The sequence below is a fragment of the Crocuta crocuta genome, unplaced genomic scaffold (assembly GCF_008692635.1).
Source record: "Crocuta crocuta isolate KB4526 unplaced genomic scaffold, BGI_CrCroc_1.0 scaffold71, whole genome shotgun sequence".
NCBI lineage: Eukaryota > Metazoa > Chordata > Mammalia > Carnivora > Hyaenidae > Crocuta > Crocuta crocuta.
In genome coordinates this window covers 1,440,253-1,453,258 of record NW_027527548.1, presented here as the reverse complement: position 1 = coordinate 1,453,258, position 13,006 = coordinate 1,440,253, and the positions used below count along the sequence as shown (strand labels likewise).

The 13,006-nt window shown below is 50.8% G+C and overlaps 1 protein-coding gene across 2 annotated transcripts in view; it reads right to left on the bottom strand.

Moving 5' to 3' along the window:
* Window positions 1-13,006, bottom strand: part of SLC13A3 (solute carrier family 13 member 3) — a 75,018-nt gene that overhangs the window by 15,419 nt on the left and 46,593 nt on the right. For both annotated transcript variants that reach the window (XM_077766139.1, XM_077766147.1), the window contains 4 exons: window positions 10,919-11,014; window positions 9,946-10,050; window positions 5,703-5,800; window positions 268-380 (listed from right to left, as the gene is read on the bottom strand). In XM_077766139.1, coding sequence (XP_077622265.1) covers window positions 268-380; window positions 5,703-5,800; window positions 9,946-10,050; window positions 10,919-11,014 — 412 coding nt within the window. The remainder of the gene's footprint in view (window positions 1-267; window positions 381-5,702; window positions 5,801-9,945; window positions 10,051-10,918; window positions 11,015-13,006) is intronic.

The following is a 13,006-nucleotide window of genomic DNA, read 5'->3' as shown; positions in this document are numbered from 1 at the left end:
ATGATAGTAGCAGCAGCAGCAGCAGTAGTTAGGAGTAGTGTGCTCGTCGTGAGCTTGTTGAGAATCCGGATCACACCTTGTTCCTCTTTTTTTGCACAGCACCCAGCACTGAGTAAGGTGCTGGGAGGTAGGAGCCACGATTACCCCAGGCTGGTAAACGAGGAATCCGGGGCGGCCGCGTGGCCCCGGTGCCCTGACCCTGCGGCTGCAGCTGCGGCTAGGACCTGCGCCCCCTCCCCAGGCCTGCAGCCCACCTGCGGCTCTTACCTCACAGCCCTTGGCCATGGCGAAGCCCCCTCCCAGGAGAAGGACGATGTTCCAGGGCACCGTGTCCTGGACCTTCTTCCACGTCAGCAGGGGCACTGGCTCTGCGTTCGAAGCTGTGTGGAGACAAGACACTCAGGCTGAAGCGGGGACACGGGTCTCCGCTGGGCAGAGGGGCGCCCGACACATACTCAGGATGCTAAGCCTGAGGAAGTGTCAGGGGCCCCTGCAGTCCTATCTTTGTGGGGACCCTGGTGCCGGGGGGCGGTCCCCAAGGAGCCACAGTCTGGCTCCAGCATCTGATTTTGGAGCTTTAGGGGAAAACCCCACGAACTGTGCCCGGCATCTGCTCTATTCAGATGGAAAATAATTGTCACGGCTCCCACGGCCTGAGAACCTTCTGGAAGCAGTCCCCTCCCACCCAGCTCTATACATGCCAGACATCCTTTCAATTTCCCAGAACCCCTTCTGCTGACGTGCTGCTTTCATCCTCATTTACAAGAGAAAAGGCTCTTTTTTGTAAGTGAATGTGTACGGAGAGGGAAAAAGTGGAAGGAACCTCAGGAACCGAGAAACTAAGGGTCTCCTCGGTTCATGGAATTACGGGATGACTTTTATCTTTATAAAAGCGGCAGTGTCTGCATGTACTGGTTAGAACGGGGATCAGCAAACTTCTGTAAAGGGTCGGCGTGTGAGCAGACACAGACGAGAACATTGGCGAGCAGGCAGGGCGATGTCCCCAGAAGTCCTACTTAGAAAGGGCAGGGGTGCATCTGGCCCGTGGGCTGAGGTTTGCCAGCCCTGTGGTGGGAGCAACGGCCTGGAGACGGACCCTTCTGAACGCTGGCTCACTGCACGCCCTTGAACGTGACCTCGCCTGTCTGAGCGCCCATTTCCTCAGCTGACACGTGGCGCGGAGATAGTCCCTTGGAGGGGCCCTTGTGAACACTGAGGAGGTAACGCTCAGCTGCTGGTGGAGACAGAGAGGGTCCTGTTTAGTTCACGGCCAAGTCCCAGCGTCGCTGCCTGGCACCTGGCGTGGACTCCAAAATGCTTGTCAGCTGATGGTGTGTGACTTGCTTAGTCCCGTGCCTGGTGCAGAGTGAACACTCTAGAAACGAAACTGTCCGTGCAGGCGGCTGCCAGGGAGGTGCGAGGACGTGCATGGTGGTTCCCACCCACCTTCCCAGGACAATTCCTGAGTCACATGAGCATTGACATTTTGTTTCTTCTTTTTCGGCCTTTTCCAAATTATACACTGTGATTATCTAAGACGAGAGCTGGAGATCTTGGGTGACTCAGTCCTCTGCCTTTAGGCAATGAAGTATAATTTCATTAAAGAGGCAGGCAAGGTCTGAAAAAGCAAAGGCACCTCCCCACATGGGAGGAAAGGGTGGGTTGGGTGGGCCTTGACCAAGGGTTTAACATCATGCAGATTAAATGAGGTGCGTGGTTAGTGCAAACGAGGCCACCTGCTGCATTGGACCTTCTATGATTGTCTTCGTTATCTTCCCTTCCAATCATGACCTTGCTGCTGTTTCTTAAAAGCACAGCCTCCAGCTATGTGACTCTCAAACTCCCAGCCCCGTTCTATGCCTGCGAGTTCTCTGGAGCGGGCTCCTGATCTGAACTAGATTTGAATCCTAGCTCTGCTGTTCGGCTGTGTGATTTGGGCTAGTGACTCTACGTCTCTGAGCCTCAGTGTCCTCAGCTGCAAACGGCAGCAATGGCACCTCTTCAGAGACCCACTGGGGAGAGGAAATGGGCTCACGTGTGCAAAGGGTTCAGCTCCGGGTGTGGCCCCGAGCAATAACACATGTTTATTGAGGACGTGTCATGTGTCAAGCACTCTTCTAGACACTGAGGACTCAGAAGCAGCCAAAACAGAAAAAAAAAAATCCCTCTCCTTGGAGAACTTAACATTCCAGGAAGGGAGGTGGTGAGAAACCAGTCAATATACCATGTCAGGATATGTAATGTGTTATGAAAGCAAGAAAATAGGGTAGAGAGGTGGAGAGTGACAAGGGAGGGAAGTTCTTCCGGACAGTGTAGTCAGGGAAGGCTTCTCTGGGGAGGTGACATTTAGACGGAGTCTGAGTGGAGTGATGGGAATGAGTCATGCGATATCTGGAGGAAGAGCTTGGTGGGCAGAGAGGAAACGGAAGTCACTACTGCCATCGTCCTCATCGCCATCCACAAGCACAGCGCCCAGCGCACAGTAGGCATCACATCTGTACTTGCTGAGTGACCATAAAGGGTCAGAAATACAAGGGCAACTCCGACCCAGGGAAGAATGGAAGACAGCAGGTATCATCAGAAAATCACAGTTGGCCCGGATGCCTGGGTTCTACCTACTGTCTCTGTGTAGCTAGCCATGTGACCTTGATCAAGTCACTTGCCCTCCATGGAAACTGGCCCCTCTCTCAGGCTCCGCGGAAGTCCTGAGTGCTGGACTGTATCACGTCAGCCAAGTCTGCACGGGGCCACCAGCAGCCCCAGGACGGGTAGTGCTCACGGAGTCCCCTCTCCCCACCCACCAGGCAGCCCCGGACACTCCAGCCCAAAGTACCCTCCAAGGACCAGACCCACCTCCCAGATGTGTTTGAGGATTACTGTCGGCTCACACCGTGTTTTCCCACTGAAATTAGTTGCCTACATTTAAAATCAGGGACATTGCATAAAATTTTGTGCTTCCCTTGAAAGGTCAGCAAATCTGGCAAAACCAGTCCTGCTCTCCTGCATGGTGATGCTTGGTGGAAACTGAGTCACAGCTGCCCCTTTATTTCAAAGGTACTGGTTTGCCAGGTTTCCACAGAGCCCGCAGTGCCCTGATGTGGAGGGTCTTGCCACTGACGACCATCCTCAGTTGCTGTTTTCCCCATGATACAGATATTGGTCTCTTTCTTTCTTTTCTTTTTTTTTTTTTTAATGTTTTATTTATTTCTAGGAGAGAGAGAGAGAGACAGCGCAAGCAGGGGAGGGTCAGAGGGAGGGAGTCACAGACTGAAACAGGCTCCAGGCTCTGTGCTGACTGCCAGCTCAGAACGTGGGGCTCGAACCCACGAACCGCGAGATCATGACCTAAGTGAAACTCGGACGCTTAACCGACTAAGCCACCCAGATGCCCCGATATTGGTCTCTTTCAAAAATGCAAAAGGGAAGATGGACAGGGAGGGCCAGGTTTCATGGAATCCGTTTTCCTGCCCCTGATCTGCTGCATCCAAAATGTTTACCTCCCTGTGGGCATTTGGTTTGCATCCCCTGTTCTAGAAAGACACCAAAGCCAGAGGTGAAAGGTGTCTAGGGGACATGTTCATTCTCTAAGTTGAAAAGGAAGGCCCAGGGGCACCTGAGTGGCTGAGTTGGTTGAGTGTTCAACTTCGGCTCGAGTCATGATCTCCAGGTCCATGAGTTTGAGCCCCGCACTGGGCTCTGTGCTGACAGCTCAGAGGCTGGAGCCTGCTTTGGATTCTGTGTCTCGCTCTCTCTCTCTCTGCCCCTCCTCCACTCCCATTCTCTCTTCATCTCTCTCTCTCAAAAATAAATAAACATTTTAAAAATTTTGAAAAAAGAAAAAAAAAAAAGGAAGAAAGAAAAGGAAGGCCCAGGCATCCTAGGAACTTACTCAGGTGACCCAGCAAACCAGTAGCAGAGCTGGGATACCAGACACCCACATCCCAATGCCCCAGTGCCCTCCCCACTGCCCTGGCTGACAGGAAGCTCTGGGCTTTTCCAGCAACCCCCCCCCCCTCCCCCAGGTGACAGAGCCCTGGATGGGGCTGGATCAAGGGCAGCCAGTTCACAGGCCGGCCAGCTACCTAGGAGCCAAGCAGTGGCCCCGAGGGAGAGCTGCCCGAGCAAGAACAAGCCACACCAACCAGCTTCTTACTCCCGGAGGGGGATCCACGGGGCGGGGAGGGACAGTGGGTGCGCAGAAGTGACAGTGGCAGGCGCAGGCAGGGGGGACGTGAGTGCGCCGGGAGGGAGGAGGCAGGAAGCTGTGGTTGCTGACGCCCCGCGAAGGCGGGCATTACAAGGGAGGAGACACCCTAAGGGAGCCGAAGGTATATATCTATATAAAAAGCAGGAACTATAAAGAAGCGGAGGCTGTAAAGAGTCCAAAGCGCAGAAGCAGGAGAACTCTGGAGAGGTCAGCACGTGGTACCCGGAGGGGGTGATGGGGAAAGCCAGTGGGAAGCAAGACAAAGGAGCAGAGACGAATCCTGCCCGTTCGCGGGGTCCGAAAGTCCACGATTCGTGGAGGCTCCTTGGACCCAGGGTTTGCTCTGTTGCTATAACCATTTCTGGGGCCCCGTGAAATCGGCTCTCTACTGCTCCTTACGTGATGCGGCACCCTCAGACCCCGGCCCCCGAAAGAGGAGCTAACCCGCCTATTACTCTACTATTTTTTCAACGATAGACAATAAATGACGACCCTATTTCCTGACTCCTGGTGGGGAACTCATCCCACTGGCCCCAGTGAAGTGGCCTCTGTCACAGGGGGTAGCCTGCTGGGGACCAACCCAGCAGGGTCACAAATTGGCCATCTGAAGGCCCGTTCGGAGGGTTCAGTGTCCTTTTTTTTTTTTTTTAATTTTTTTAAAATGTTTTATTTATTTCTAGGAGAGAGAGAGAGACAGCGTGAGCGGGGGACGGTCAGAGAGAGAGGGAGGGACAGACTCCGAAACAGCCTCCAGGCTCTGAGCTGGCAGTCAGCACAGAGCCCGACGCGGGGCTTGAACCCACGAACCGTGAGATCATGACCTAAGCGAAAGTCGGACGCTTAACCGACTAAGCCACCCAGGCGCCCCTCAGTGTCCTTTTAAACTGACCCAAGATGCCGTTAGGTAGACGTGCCTCCATCTCTAGCACTTCCTACCATTGAAACCTGGCTGGAGAGCTTTGCCCCATGGGCAACTGAGTCGCAGCTCCAGCCTCGGGCCCGCGGGCAGCACAGTTTTCCTATAAAAGGGCCAGAAAGTGAATATTTTGGGTTTTGTGAGCCAAGAGGCCAAATCTAGGTTACTTTGTATATAACTAAGGAGAATAAATGTCCGCAAATTTCTTATTGAAGAAATAAACTTTATTTATGGACACTGAACTTTGGAGTCCATGTGATGTTCCCGTGTCATGAAATGGTTTTCTTTTGATTCTTTTCAACCATTAAAAAACGTCAAAGTTGTTCTTCGCTCGTGGGCTGCACAAAGCGGCCGGCCGGCTGGACCGGACCAGCTGCACTTGCTACCTCCCGCCCCGGCCCGTCACCCGCGGCAGCCCCCACGCCCAGACAAGGGAACAGCTCGGAGGGAAGGGAAGAAGCAGGTTAGTACGACGGGGCTTGGGTCCCAGGCGTGGGCCCTGCCTCCGGGCCACTGATTACCACACTCAGAGCCTCGGCCGTCACTGAGCCCACTGAGACCCCAGCCTTGACGCCTTACCTTTAAAGTCAAACCACCACTTGAGAGAGGGCCTTTGGGACGGGAAGAAGAACAAGATGGTGACAATGGCCACTCCAGTGACAGCATCAGAAAGAAACCTACAATGACAAGGCCCCAAAGCATGTGACCCCGGGGGCATCGCAGCAGGCCCAGAGTTCAGCAGATCTGCCACTAAGGATTTGTGGGAGGGAACTGGGAGCTCGCCGTGAGGGGGACCTTGTTCCAGGCCTCGGGATACCGTCCTCCCTGTGCCCGGCAGGGACCAACTCTCCGTGGGGCAAAAGCCCTCTATGCACGGCTCCCCGGATCCTCAGATGCCGGCTGAGCCCAATGTTTATCCTGCCGGGAAGAGAGCCCTGGCCAAAGACGGATCTGAGCAGCACCGAATACCGGATCTGAGGAATTCCTATGGGTCCCGTGACCAGGGCTTCTCTGAGAGTGTGCTTGTATGTCTTCAGCTTCTGCCGGCATTCCTCCCAGGATGGGGAGCTCACTACTCAGAGGTGCGGCCCATTCGCACCAGTGGAAACCAGATGGGGGTGCCTCAGAGCACCGCAAAATCTAATTACTGCCTCTCAAGGATCCACATCGCCTCTTGGGGACACATCAAGCTCACAGAGGTCTCTCAGGGGCAGACAGCTTCTATCTCAGATAAGAAAACCTGAGGCTCAAAGAGCAGCAGCAGCAGCGTGCTCGAGGCCAGGCCGTGGCCCGGGCCGCAGACAGGCCCTGAGCCCAGAGGCATCTGGCTCCAAGCTCTGAAGCACAGAGCCAAATGCCAACAAAAGCCCTTTCAGGCCACACATTTGGAGAGCATTCAAGTGACCAAGAAACTGGAAAGGATGGCCACTACCACTGTATTTGAGAAATATAAACCAAAATGCTGATGGAGTATCATTTTTCTGCTAACAGGCAGAACTTGAAAGGCTGATGATAATATCTAATGTGGACGCTGGAAAGCATATACTGGGGGTGTGAAAATAAATCGGTTTAACCTTCCGGAGGGCAGCTGGTGACATGCTTCAATACATGTAAATGCCCCTTGATCCAACGATTGTAATTCTAGGAATTTATCCTCAGGGAAACTGGACTCTTATACACAAATTATGTAGAGGGATGTTCATTATGGGTAAGAGCAAAAAAATCAGAAGATTTTTAGTACAGACACGTGTAACTAAACTGTGTACAATAATGTGTATATAATAGCATGTCTGTAGTGAAATGCCCATTTTTTTAAAGATATAAGATAATATCAACCTTTAGGCATTGACATCGAAGTACAATAAAGGTACCTTGCAAATAAAATGAAAAGTTTTTATTTGCAGTATTAGACACAATCCAAAAGGAATTGATTAAATAAATTAAGATGTTCTCCTTCTATAGAATACTATGGAGCGTTGAAAAAGAATGAAGTAGGTCAGGATCTTATTACCGTACTCTCCCAGTTTTGTAGTATGTATACATACATGTCTGCATGTACGCACTCTCGTGGGTAAGTGCGTGTACATATCAGATATGACAGACAGACATTAATTGTGATACTCTCTTCATTTACAGAGGTGAACTGAAGACTCACTTTTCCTTCTTCAGTTCAGCATTGTTTGAATTTTTTGTAAGTATGCATAACTTTTATGGTTAGACAAAAAAGAAACAAAGCAGATCACAAATGATATGTCCACTGTACTCACGTTTCTGTTAAAAAATCTTGTTTCGATACGTTTCTTTTGAGCTAGTTTGCATATATTTTTATAATTAGCTCTACTGAAGTATAATTAACATACAATCAAATGCGTCTATCTAAAGAATAGTATACTTTTGAGTTTGGGCTGATGTGTACGGTGCTGTAACTACCCATGGGGTTAAGATGTAGAACGGTTCTCGGACAGGCATTTTTAAGTCAGGAAAGATGTGTATTGGAATTGGAGACTGGGTCTTAGGTGATTTTCATTTTCTTTGTGTTGTTGGAATGTTTACAACACCCATTTTTCATCTGAGAAAAATAGCAAAGCATCTACATTTTGGAAACATAAGACAATGGCTCCTCTCGGCTCCATGAAATGACATCATTTCTTCCTTATAACAACCCACACGAGGTCAGAACTTTGTACCACCCATTTCGCCAAGGGGGAGTCTGAGGCTTCAACACTAATGTGTAGAGCTGCTCTATCCAAATGGTAGCCACCAGCCACACGTGGCTAGTGGATGCTTGACCAAACTTAGATGGGCTGCAACTATAATACACAGATTTTGAAGACTTAGTATGGAAAAAAAGGTCAACTATCTCAATAATTTCGTGTATAGATTGCATGTTGAAATAACGTACTGGGTTAAGTGAAAGAGCTTGCTAAAATTGATTTCATTGTTTCTCCTGGCTTTTTAAATGTGGCTACTAAAACTGGAAAAGTTACATAACATATAATATTATGTAGGAGGCTCACGTTATATTTCTACTGGATGGTACTGATGGAAATCGTCAGATCTCACCAAGTCCGGAGGAGGTACTTCCTATGCAATCATGTTCCGACATACCAGAATCCGACTCACTCTCCATTACAATGTCTTCCTCTCTTGGCCTTTGCTGGTTGGTTGCTCCAAGTTTTCCACCTTACCCCCCTGACTGCTTCCCCCTTTTCTCTCCTCCACCCAGCTCCTAACTCTTTCCCTAGCTGGGCCCATCAATTCCTATGGACTTAAATTCCAAATTTATATGATGACTCCCAGATTTATATCTGCAACCCAACACCTCCTCTGAACTTCTGGGCTTATGCCTCCAACGGCCTGTTGCAGTATTTGAAAGACATATTCGACTTGATGACAAGTGTAACCCAAGTTCAAGATAGAATCCTTGAGAAGCCACCTGCGGCCTCTTCTCCAACTAACCACCATCTATACAGACGCTCCTTCCCTTGGGTCCCCAAATCCGACTCGGCAGCAGGTGCTACCATTTCTAACTTCGAAATGGATCTTGATTGCTGCATTTCCAACGCTACCACGTGTACATGTGCCGTCTGGGCCTTTCCCCCAGACCAGGGCTCGGGGGCGGCATCTGTAAAGGGCCACACAGTAAATACCCTTGACTTTGCAGGCCACACAGTCTCTGTCCTGACTCAGCTTGGACGCTGCAGTATGAAAGCAGTCGCAGACGACACGTAAATGAACAGGTGTGGCTGTGTCCCAGTGAAACGTTATTTGCAGACACCGACGTTTAAATGTCATAGTTTTCATGTGTCACAGATATCATTTGTATTTTGATTTTTAGCCATTTAAAAATGTAAAAGCCATTCAAAACCAAGTGGCAGGCCAGCCTTGGCCCATGAGTCTTTGTTTCCTGTCCCCGTCCTAGATGACGAGGATCATCCAGAGGGTGTTAGAGCCCCTCACTGTCCCCCTCTATCCATCCCCTATAAGTAGAGCTAATATTTTATTGAGGTCTTTCCATGTGCCATTCTAATCATTTGACATGCACTAACTCATTTATCCTTGGGGCAGTCCAATGAGAACAGCACTATTAGAATACCATTTTACAGATGACAAAACTGAGGCACTGAGCCTCCCACTGCTCTCTCGCACACAGAAAAGACCTAAATGTTTTACATGTCCCACGAGACTCTCTGTGACCTGGCTCTCGCCCGCCCTTTCTGCCATGTCTGGCCAACTTTCCTCCCTGCCCATCAGAGCTGTGTCACACCGGGCTTCTTTCGGTCCTTCAGACACGCTTAGTTCCCACCTCAGGCTCTCAGTAGACAATCCCAGCATGTCTCTGGTTCTCACCTGTGCTCTTCTTAACCTTTGCGTCCGCCCAGAACTACATGATGTCAATACCTCCACCCCCTGCTTCTTCTGGCTCTTTCTTCCTCGGCATCCAACACAGTCTGCAGGGTTCGATCGTCTACCCACTTGGTCCCAACTGACACTGCCAGCATCATGTCTGGCACATAACAGGTGCCCAATAAATGTTGACTCACTGAACGAACAAACTAGTGGGTGAATGCATGAGCGAACGGTGATCTCAGGGTTGTGTAGTTTGTAAGTGGCCGGGCTGGCATTTGAACCAGTTTTGTCTGATTCCAAAGGCAAAGTTCCTTTGAGAGCTTCAAATGTCTTATCATCAGAACCTAAAGTCTTTTGAGGGCACAGGACGGAGCTGTGTTTAGTTACGTGGGACGAAGGGCCCACACCCAGCCCAGGCCCCTCCCCGCCCCCCACGGCACTGCTCTCCACCCCAGGGTCCCCCGAGTCTCACCCAGGGGCGAAGAAGCTGGCCCAGCCGGGGATGAACTTCGGATCCCGCGAGAAGAGGAGGATGGCGAACATGCAGAAAAGGGCGAACACGGCCTGCTCAGCAAACCTGTGGCACAGACAGGCAGGCGCCACGGTGATGGTGGGCTTTGGGGGGAGCACAGCATTGGGAGGGCCTTCGGCAGGTGCCTGCTGGCTGTGATGGGCCCAGGCCCTGCCTCCAAGAAGCTGCAGGAGATCATTCACTCCCCAGAGTGAGGGGAAGGCTACCCTGGGGTGTAAGGGATTCCTGCCCAGGGGCTTCCACACTCTCCCAGGGTCCATCCTGAGCATCAAACACCACCACCCTCCAAGCTATTTATATCATTCCCACTGGGGACTTCCCGAGGTTGGGGGAGCAGGAGAATCATCAGCAAGAAAGAAAGAGCAAAACAGAGGCAGAGGCAGAAAAGCAGGAAAGAGCCAATAGGTGAGCAAGAGCGGAACAGTCAGACATGCGTGTCTACGCAATGGACTGGGGAGTGGGGCTCAGAGTGGGTTAGTGCCTTGCCCCGGGCTGCACAGGAAGTTGGTGGCAGAGCCACTGTGGGGTGCAGGCTCCCTGACTCCTAGGCATTTTCACCACATGGGAAACGTGCATTCAAAAAGGTCCCAGTAGCTGCCCGAGGCAGTGTTGGGGACCCCGTATGCCGGAAGGGAAGGGGTGCTTTAGCTGGAATGGCAGCAGATCCCCCCCAACTACAAGCCGAGGGGCTCCCTGGAACTCAGGGTGTTTGCATGGCACCAGGGCAAGAGGCTGACTGTGTAAACCACCTTCCTACCCTCCTCTAGGCTCCCATTGTCCTGAAACTCCCCCTCCCCCACCCCAGCCCGGGACTCAGCCCCTAGGGGGTCCAGTGGTCAGGCCAGGAGGTAACTCTCCTGAAAGTGGTCTATGCTGGGCTCTCTCTCCACCCCAGGAACCCCATACCACGCACTTGATGGGCCCCAGGTTCTCGAACTCCTCCCGAATCAGGGCTCGAGCCCTGTTTTCTGCATCAGTTTTGATCCCGGATTTCTTCTTCCTCCAGCCCCTGAGACAGAGAGCAGGGAGGTTAGGAGCAGACACGGCAAACGTATGACTAGCTTCTCAACTACCCCGCCACACCCTGGCCGAGCCTCGGTACCTCTGTTCTGGAGACTGACCAGCCTGTGCCGAGTGGCCTCCCTGCCTCCCTCTTCCTTTTCCCAAAATCTGTTCTCCCCCCTACAGCCTGGATGGTCTTAGAAGAATGTGAATCTGATCAGAGGCCTCCCAGGCTTACAATCTTGTGGGGGGTCAGTCACGTGAATAAACCAATGAAACAAAACAGAAAGCCCAGAAACAGACTGGGGATTGGGTCTACGACAGAGTTGGTGTCTCAGACCAGTGTAGAAACAACGGGCGATACAGTCAGTGGTGTTAGATATACGGATCAACAGGATAGAACTGGGAGTGCGGAAATAACCCCCTGCTTCCTGGCCTAATTGGCATTTGGCAAGAGCACCATGACCATTTGGTGGGCAGAGACCCACAGGAGACAGAATAAATGTGGACCTCAACTCACAGCGTGTGTAAAAAAATTAACTCGGGGCGCCTGGGTGGCTCAGTCAGTTGAGCGTCTGACTTCGGCCCAGGGCATGATCTCATGGTTCGTGGGTTCGAGCCCCGCGTCGGGCTCTGTGCTGACAGCCAGCTCAGAGTCTGGAGCCTGTTTCAGATTCTGTGCCTCCCTCTCTCTCGGACCCTCCCCTGCTCACACTGTCTCTCTCTCTCTCTCTCTCTCAGAAATAAATTTTAAAAAACATTAAAAAATTAAAAAAAAAAAACTAACTCAAAATGGATCAGACCTAAATATAAGAGCCAGATATATAAACTTCTTAGAAGAAAACACAGGGGTAAACTTTTCTGGCCTTCGATTAGGCAACTATTTCTTAGATATAACGCCAAAAGCTCAAGCAAGCAAAGATAAATAAATCAGACTTTATCAAATTTTAAAACTTTTGTGGGTCAGTGAATGAACAGCGGACATCTGGGTGGCCACTGAGAACAAAAATGTACTTGAAACCTTCATTGCACCCTAAGGATAAACCCAAACAAGTCAAAGAGTTCAGTGTAAAATAAGAAAAAACAAAAAACTAAAAACCCTAGAAAACTAAATAAAAATATGTTTGGTTTTTTTCTTTTCTTTTTTTTTTTTTTTTTTAACAACCTCTATAGTGGGAAAATCTTTCTAACTGTAATTGAAAATTCAGGAGCCACATGAGAAGGATTGAGAAATTCACCTACATAAATTTTTTCTTAGGCATCTGGGTGGTTCAGTCGGGTAAGCATCCGACTTCGGCTCAGGTCACGATCTCCTGTCAGTGGGTTCAAGTCCCATGTCGGGCTTTATGCTGACAGCTCACAGCCTGGAGCCTGCTTTGGATTCTGTGTCTCCCCCTCTCTCTGTTCCTCCCCTGCTCATGCTCTGTCTCTCTCTCTCTCTCTCAAAAAAAAAAACAAAAAACCATTAAAAAAAAGAAGTCCCTTCCCCAAGGAGGCTCTCCTGACCTCCCAGTTCGGTGCGAGCCCTCCAGGGCTCACCTCCATATCTCGCTGTCTCTTCCTTCACGGCACTTAGGACTGGCATTCCTGCTGCATTTGGCTGCTCCCTGTCGTCTGCCCCACCTGGCGCTCCAGCCCCCAAGGGCAGGGATGGTCTCTGCCTTGCCTACCGCTACGCACTCAATACCTACAACAGGGGTGGGCGCGTAGTAGGTACTAAGCAGATATTTGCTGAGTGAGGATGTTGTCATGTCATTGGCCTGAGACTTCTCTGTTACCCAGAAACACCTGTCACTGAACACTGCATGTCCTCCATCACAGCCTCTTGTGGCCGAGTTCCGCAGATGCTTGTTAGATTCAAACAAGTGGACTGGAGAAAAGGGCTCTATTTGAGGCTCAGTCCTGGGCAGTCGACACACCCTCCTACATCCAACCTTTACTTTTGCTTTAGCTCATTTTTAGCCTTAATCCACAAGTGAAGAAATGAAAAGCTCAGGGA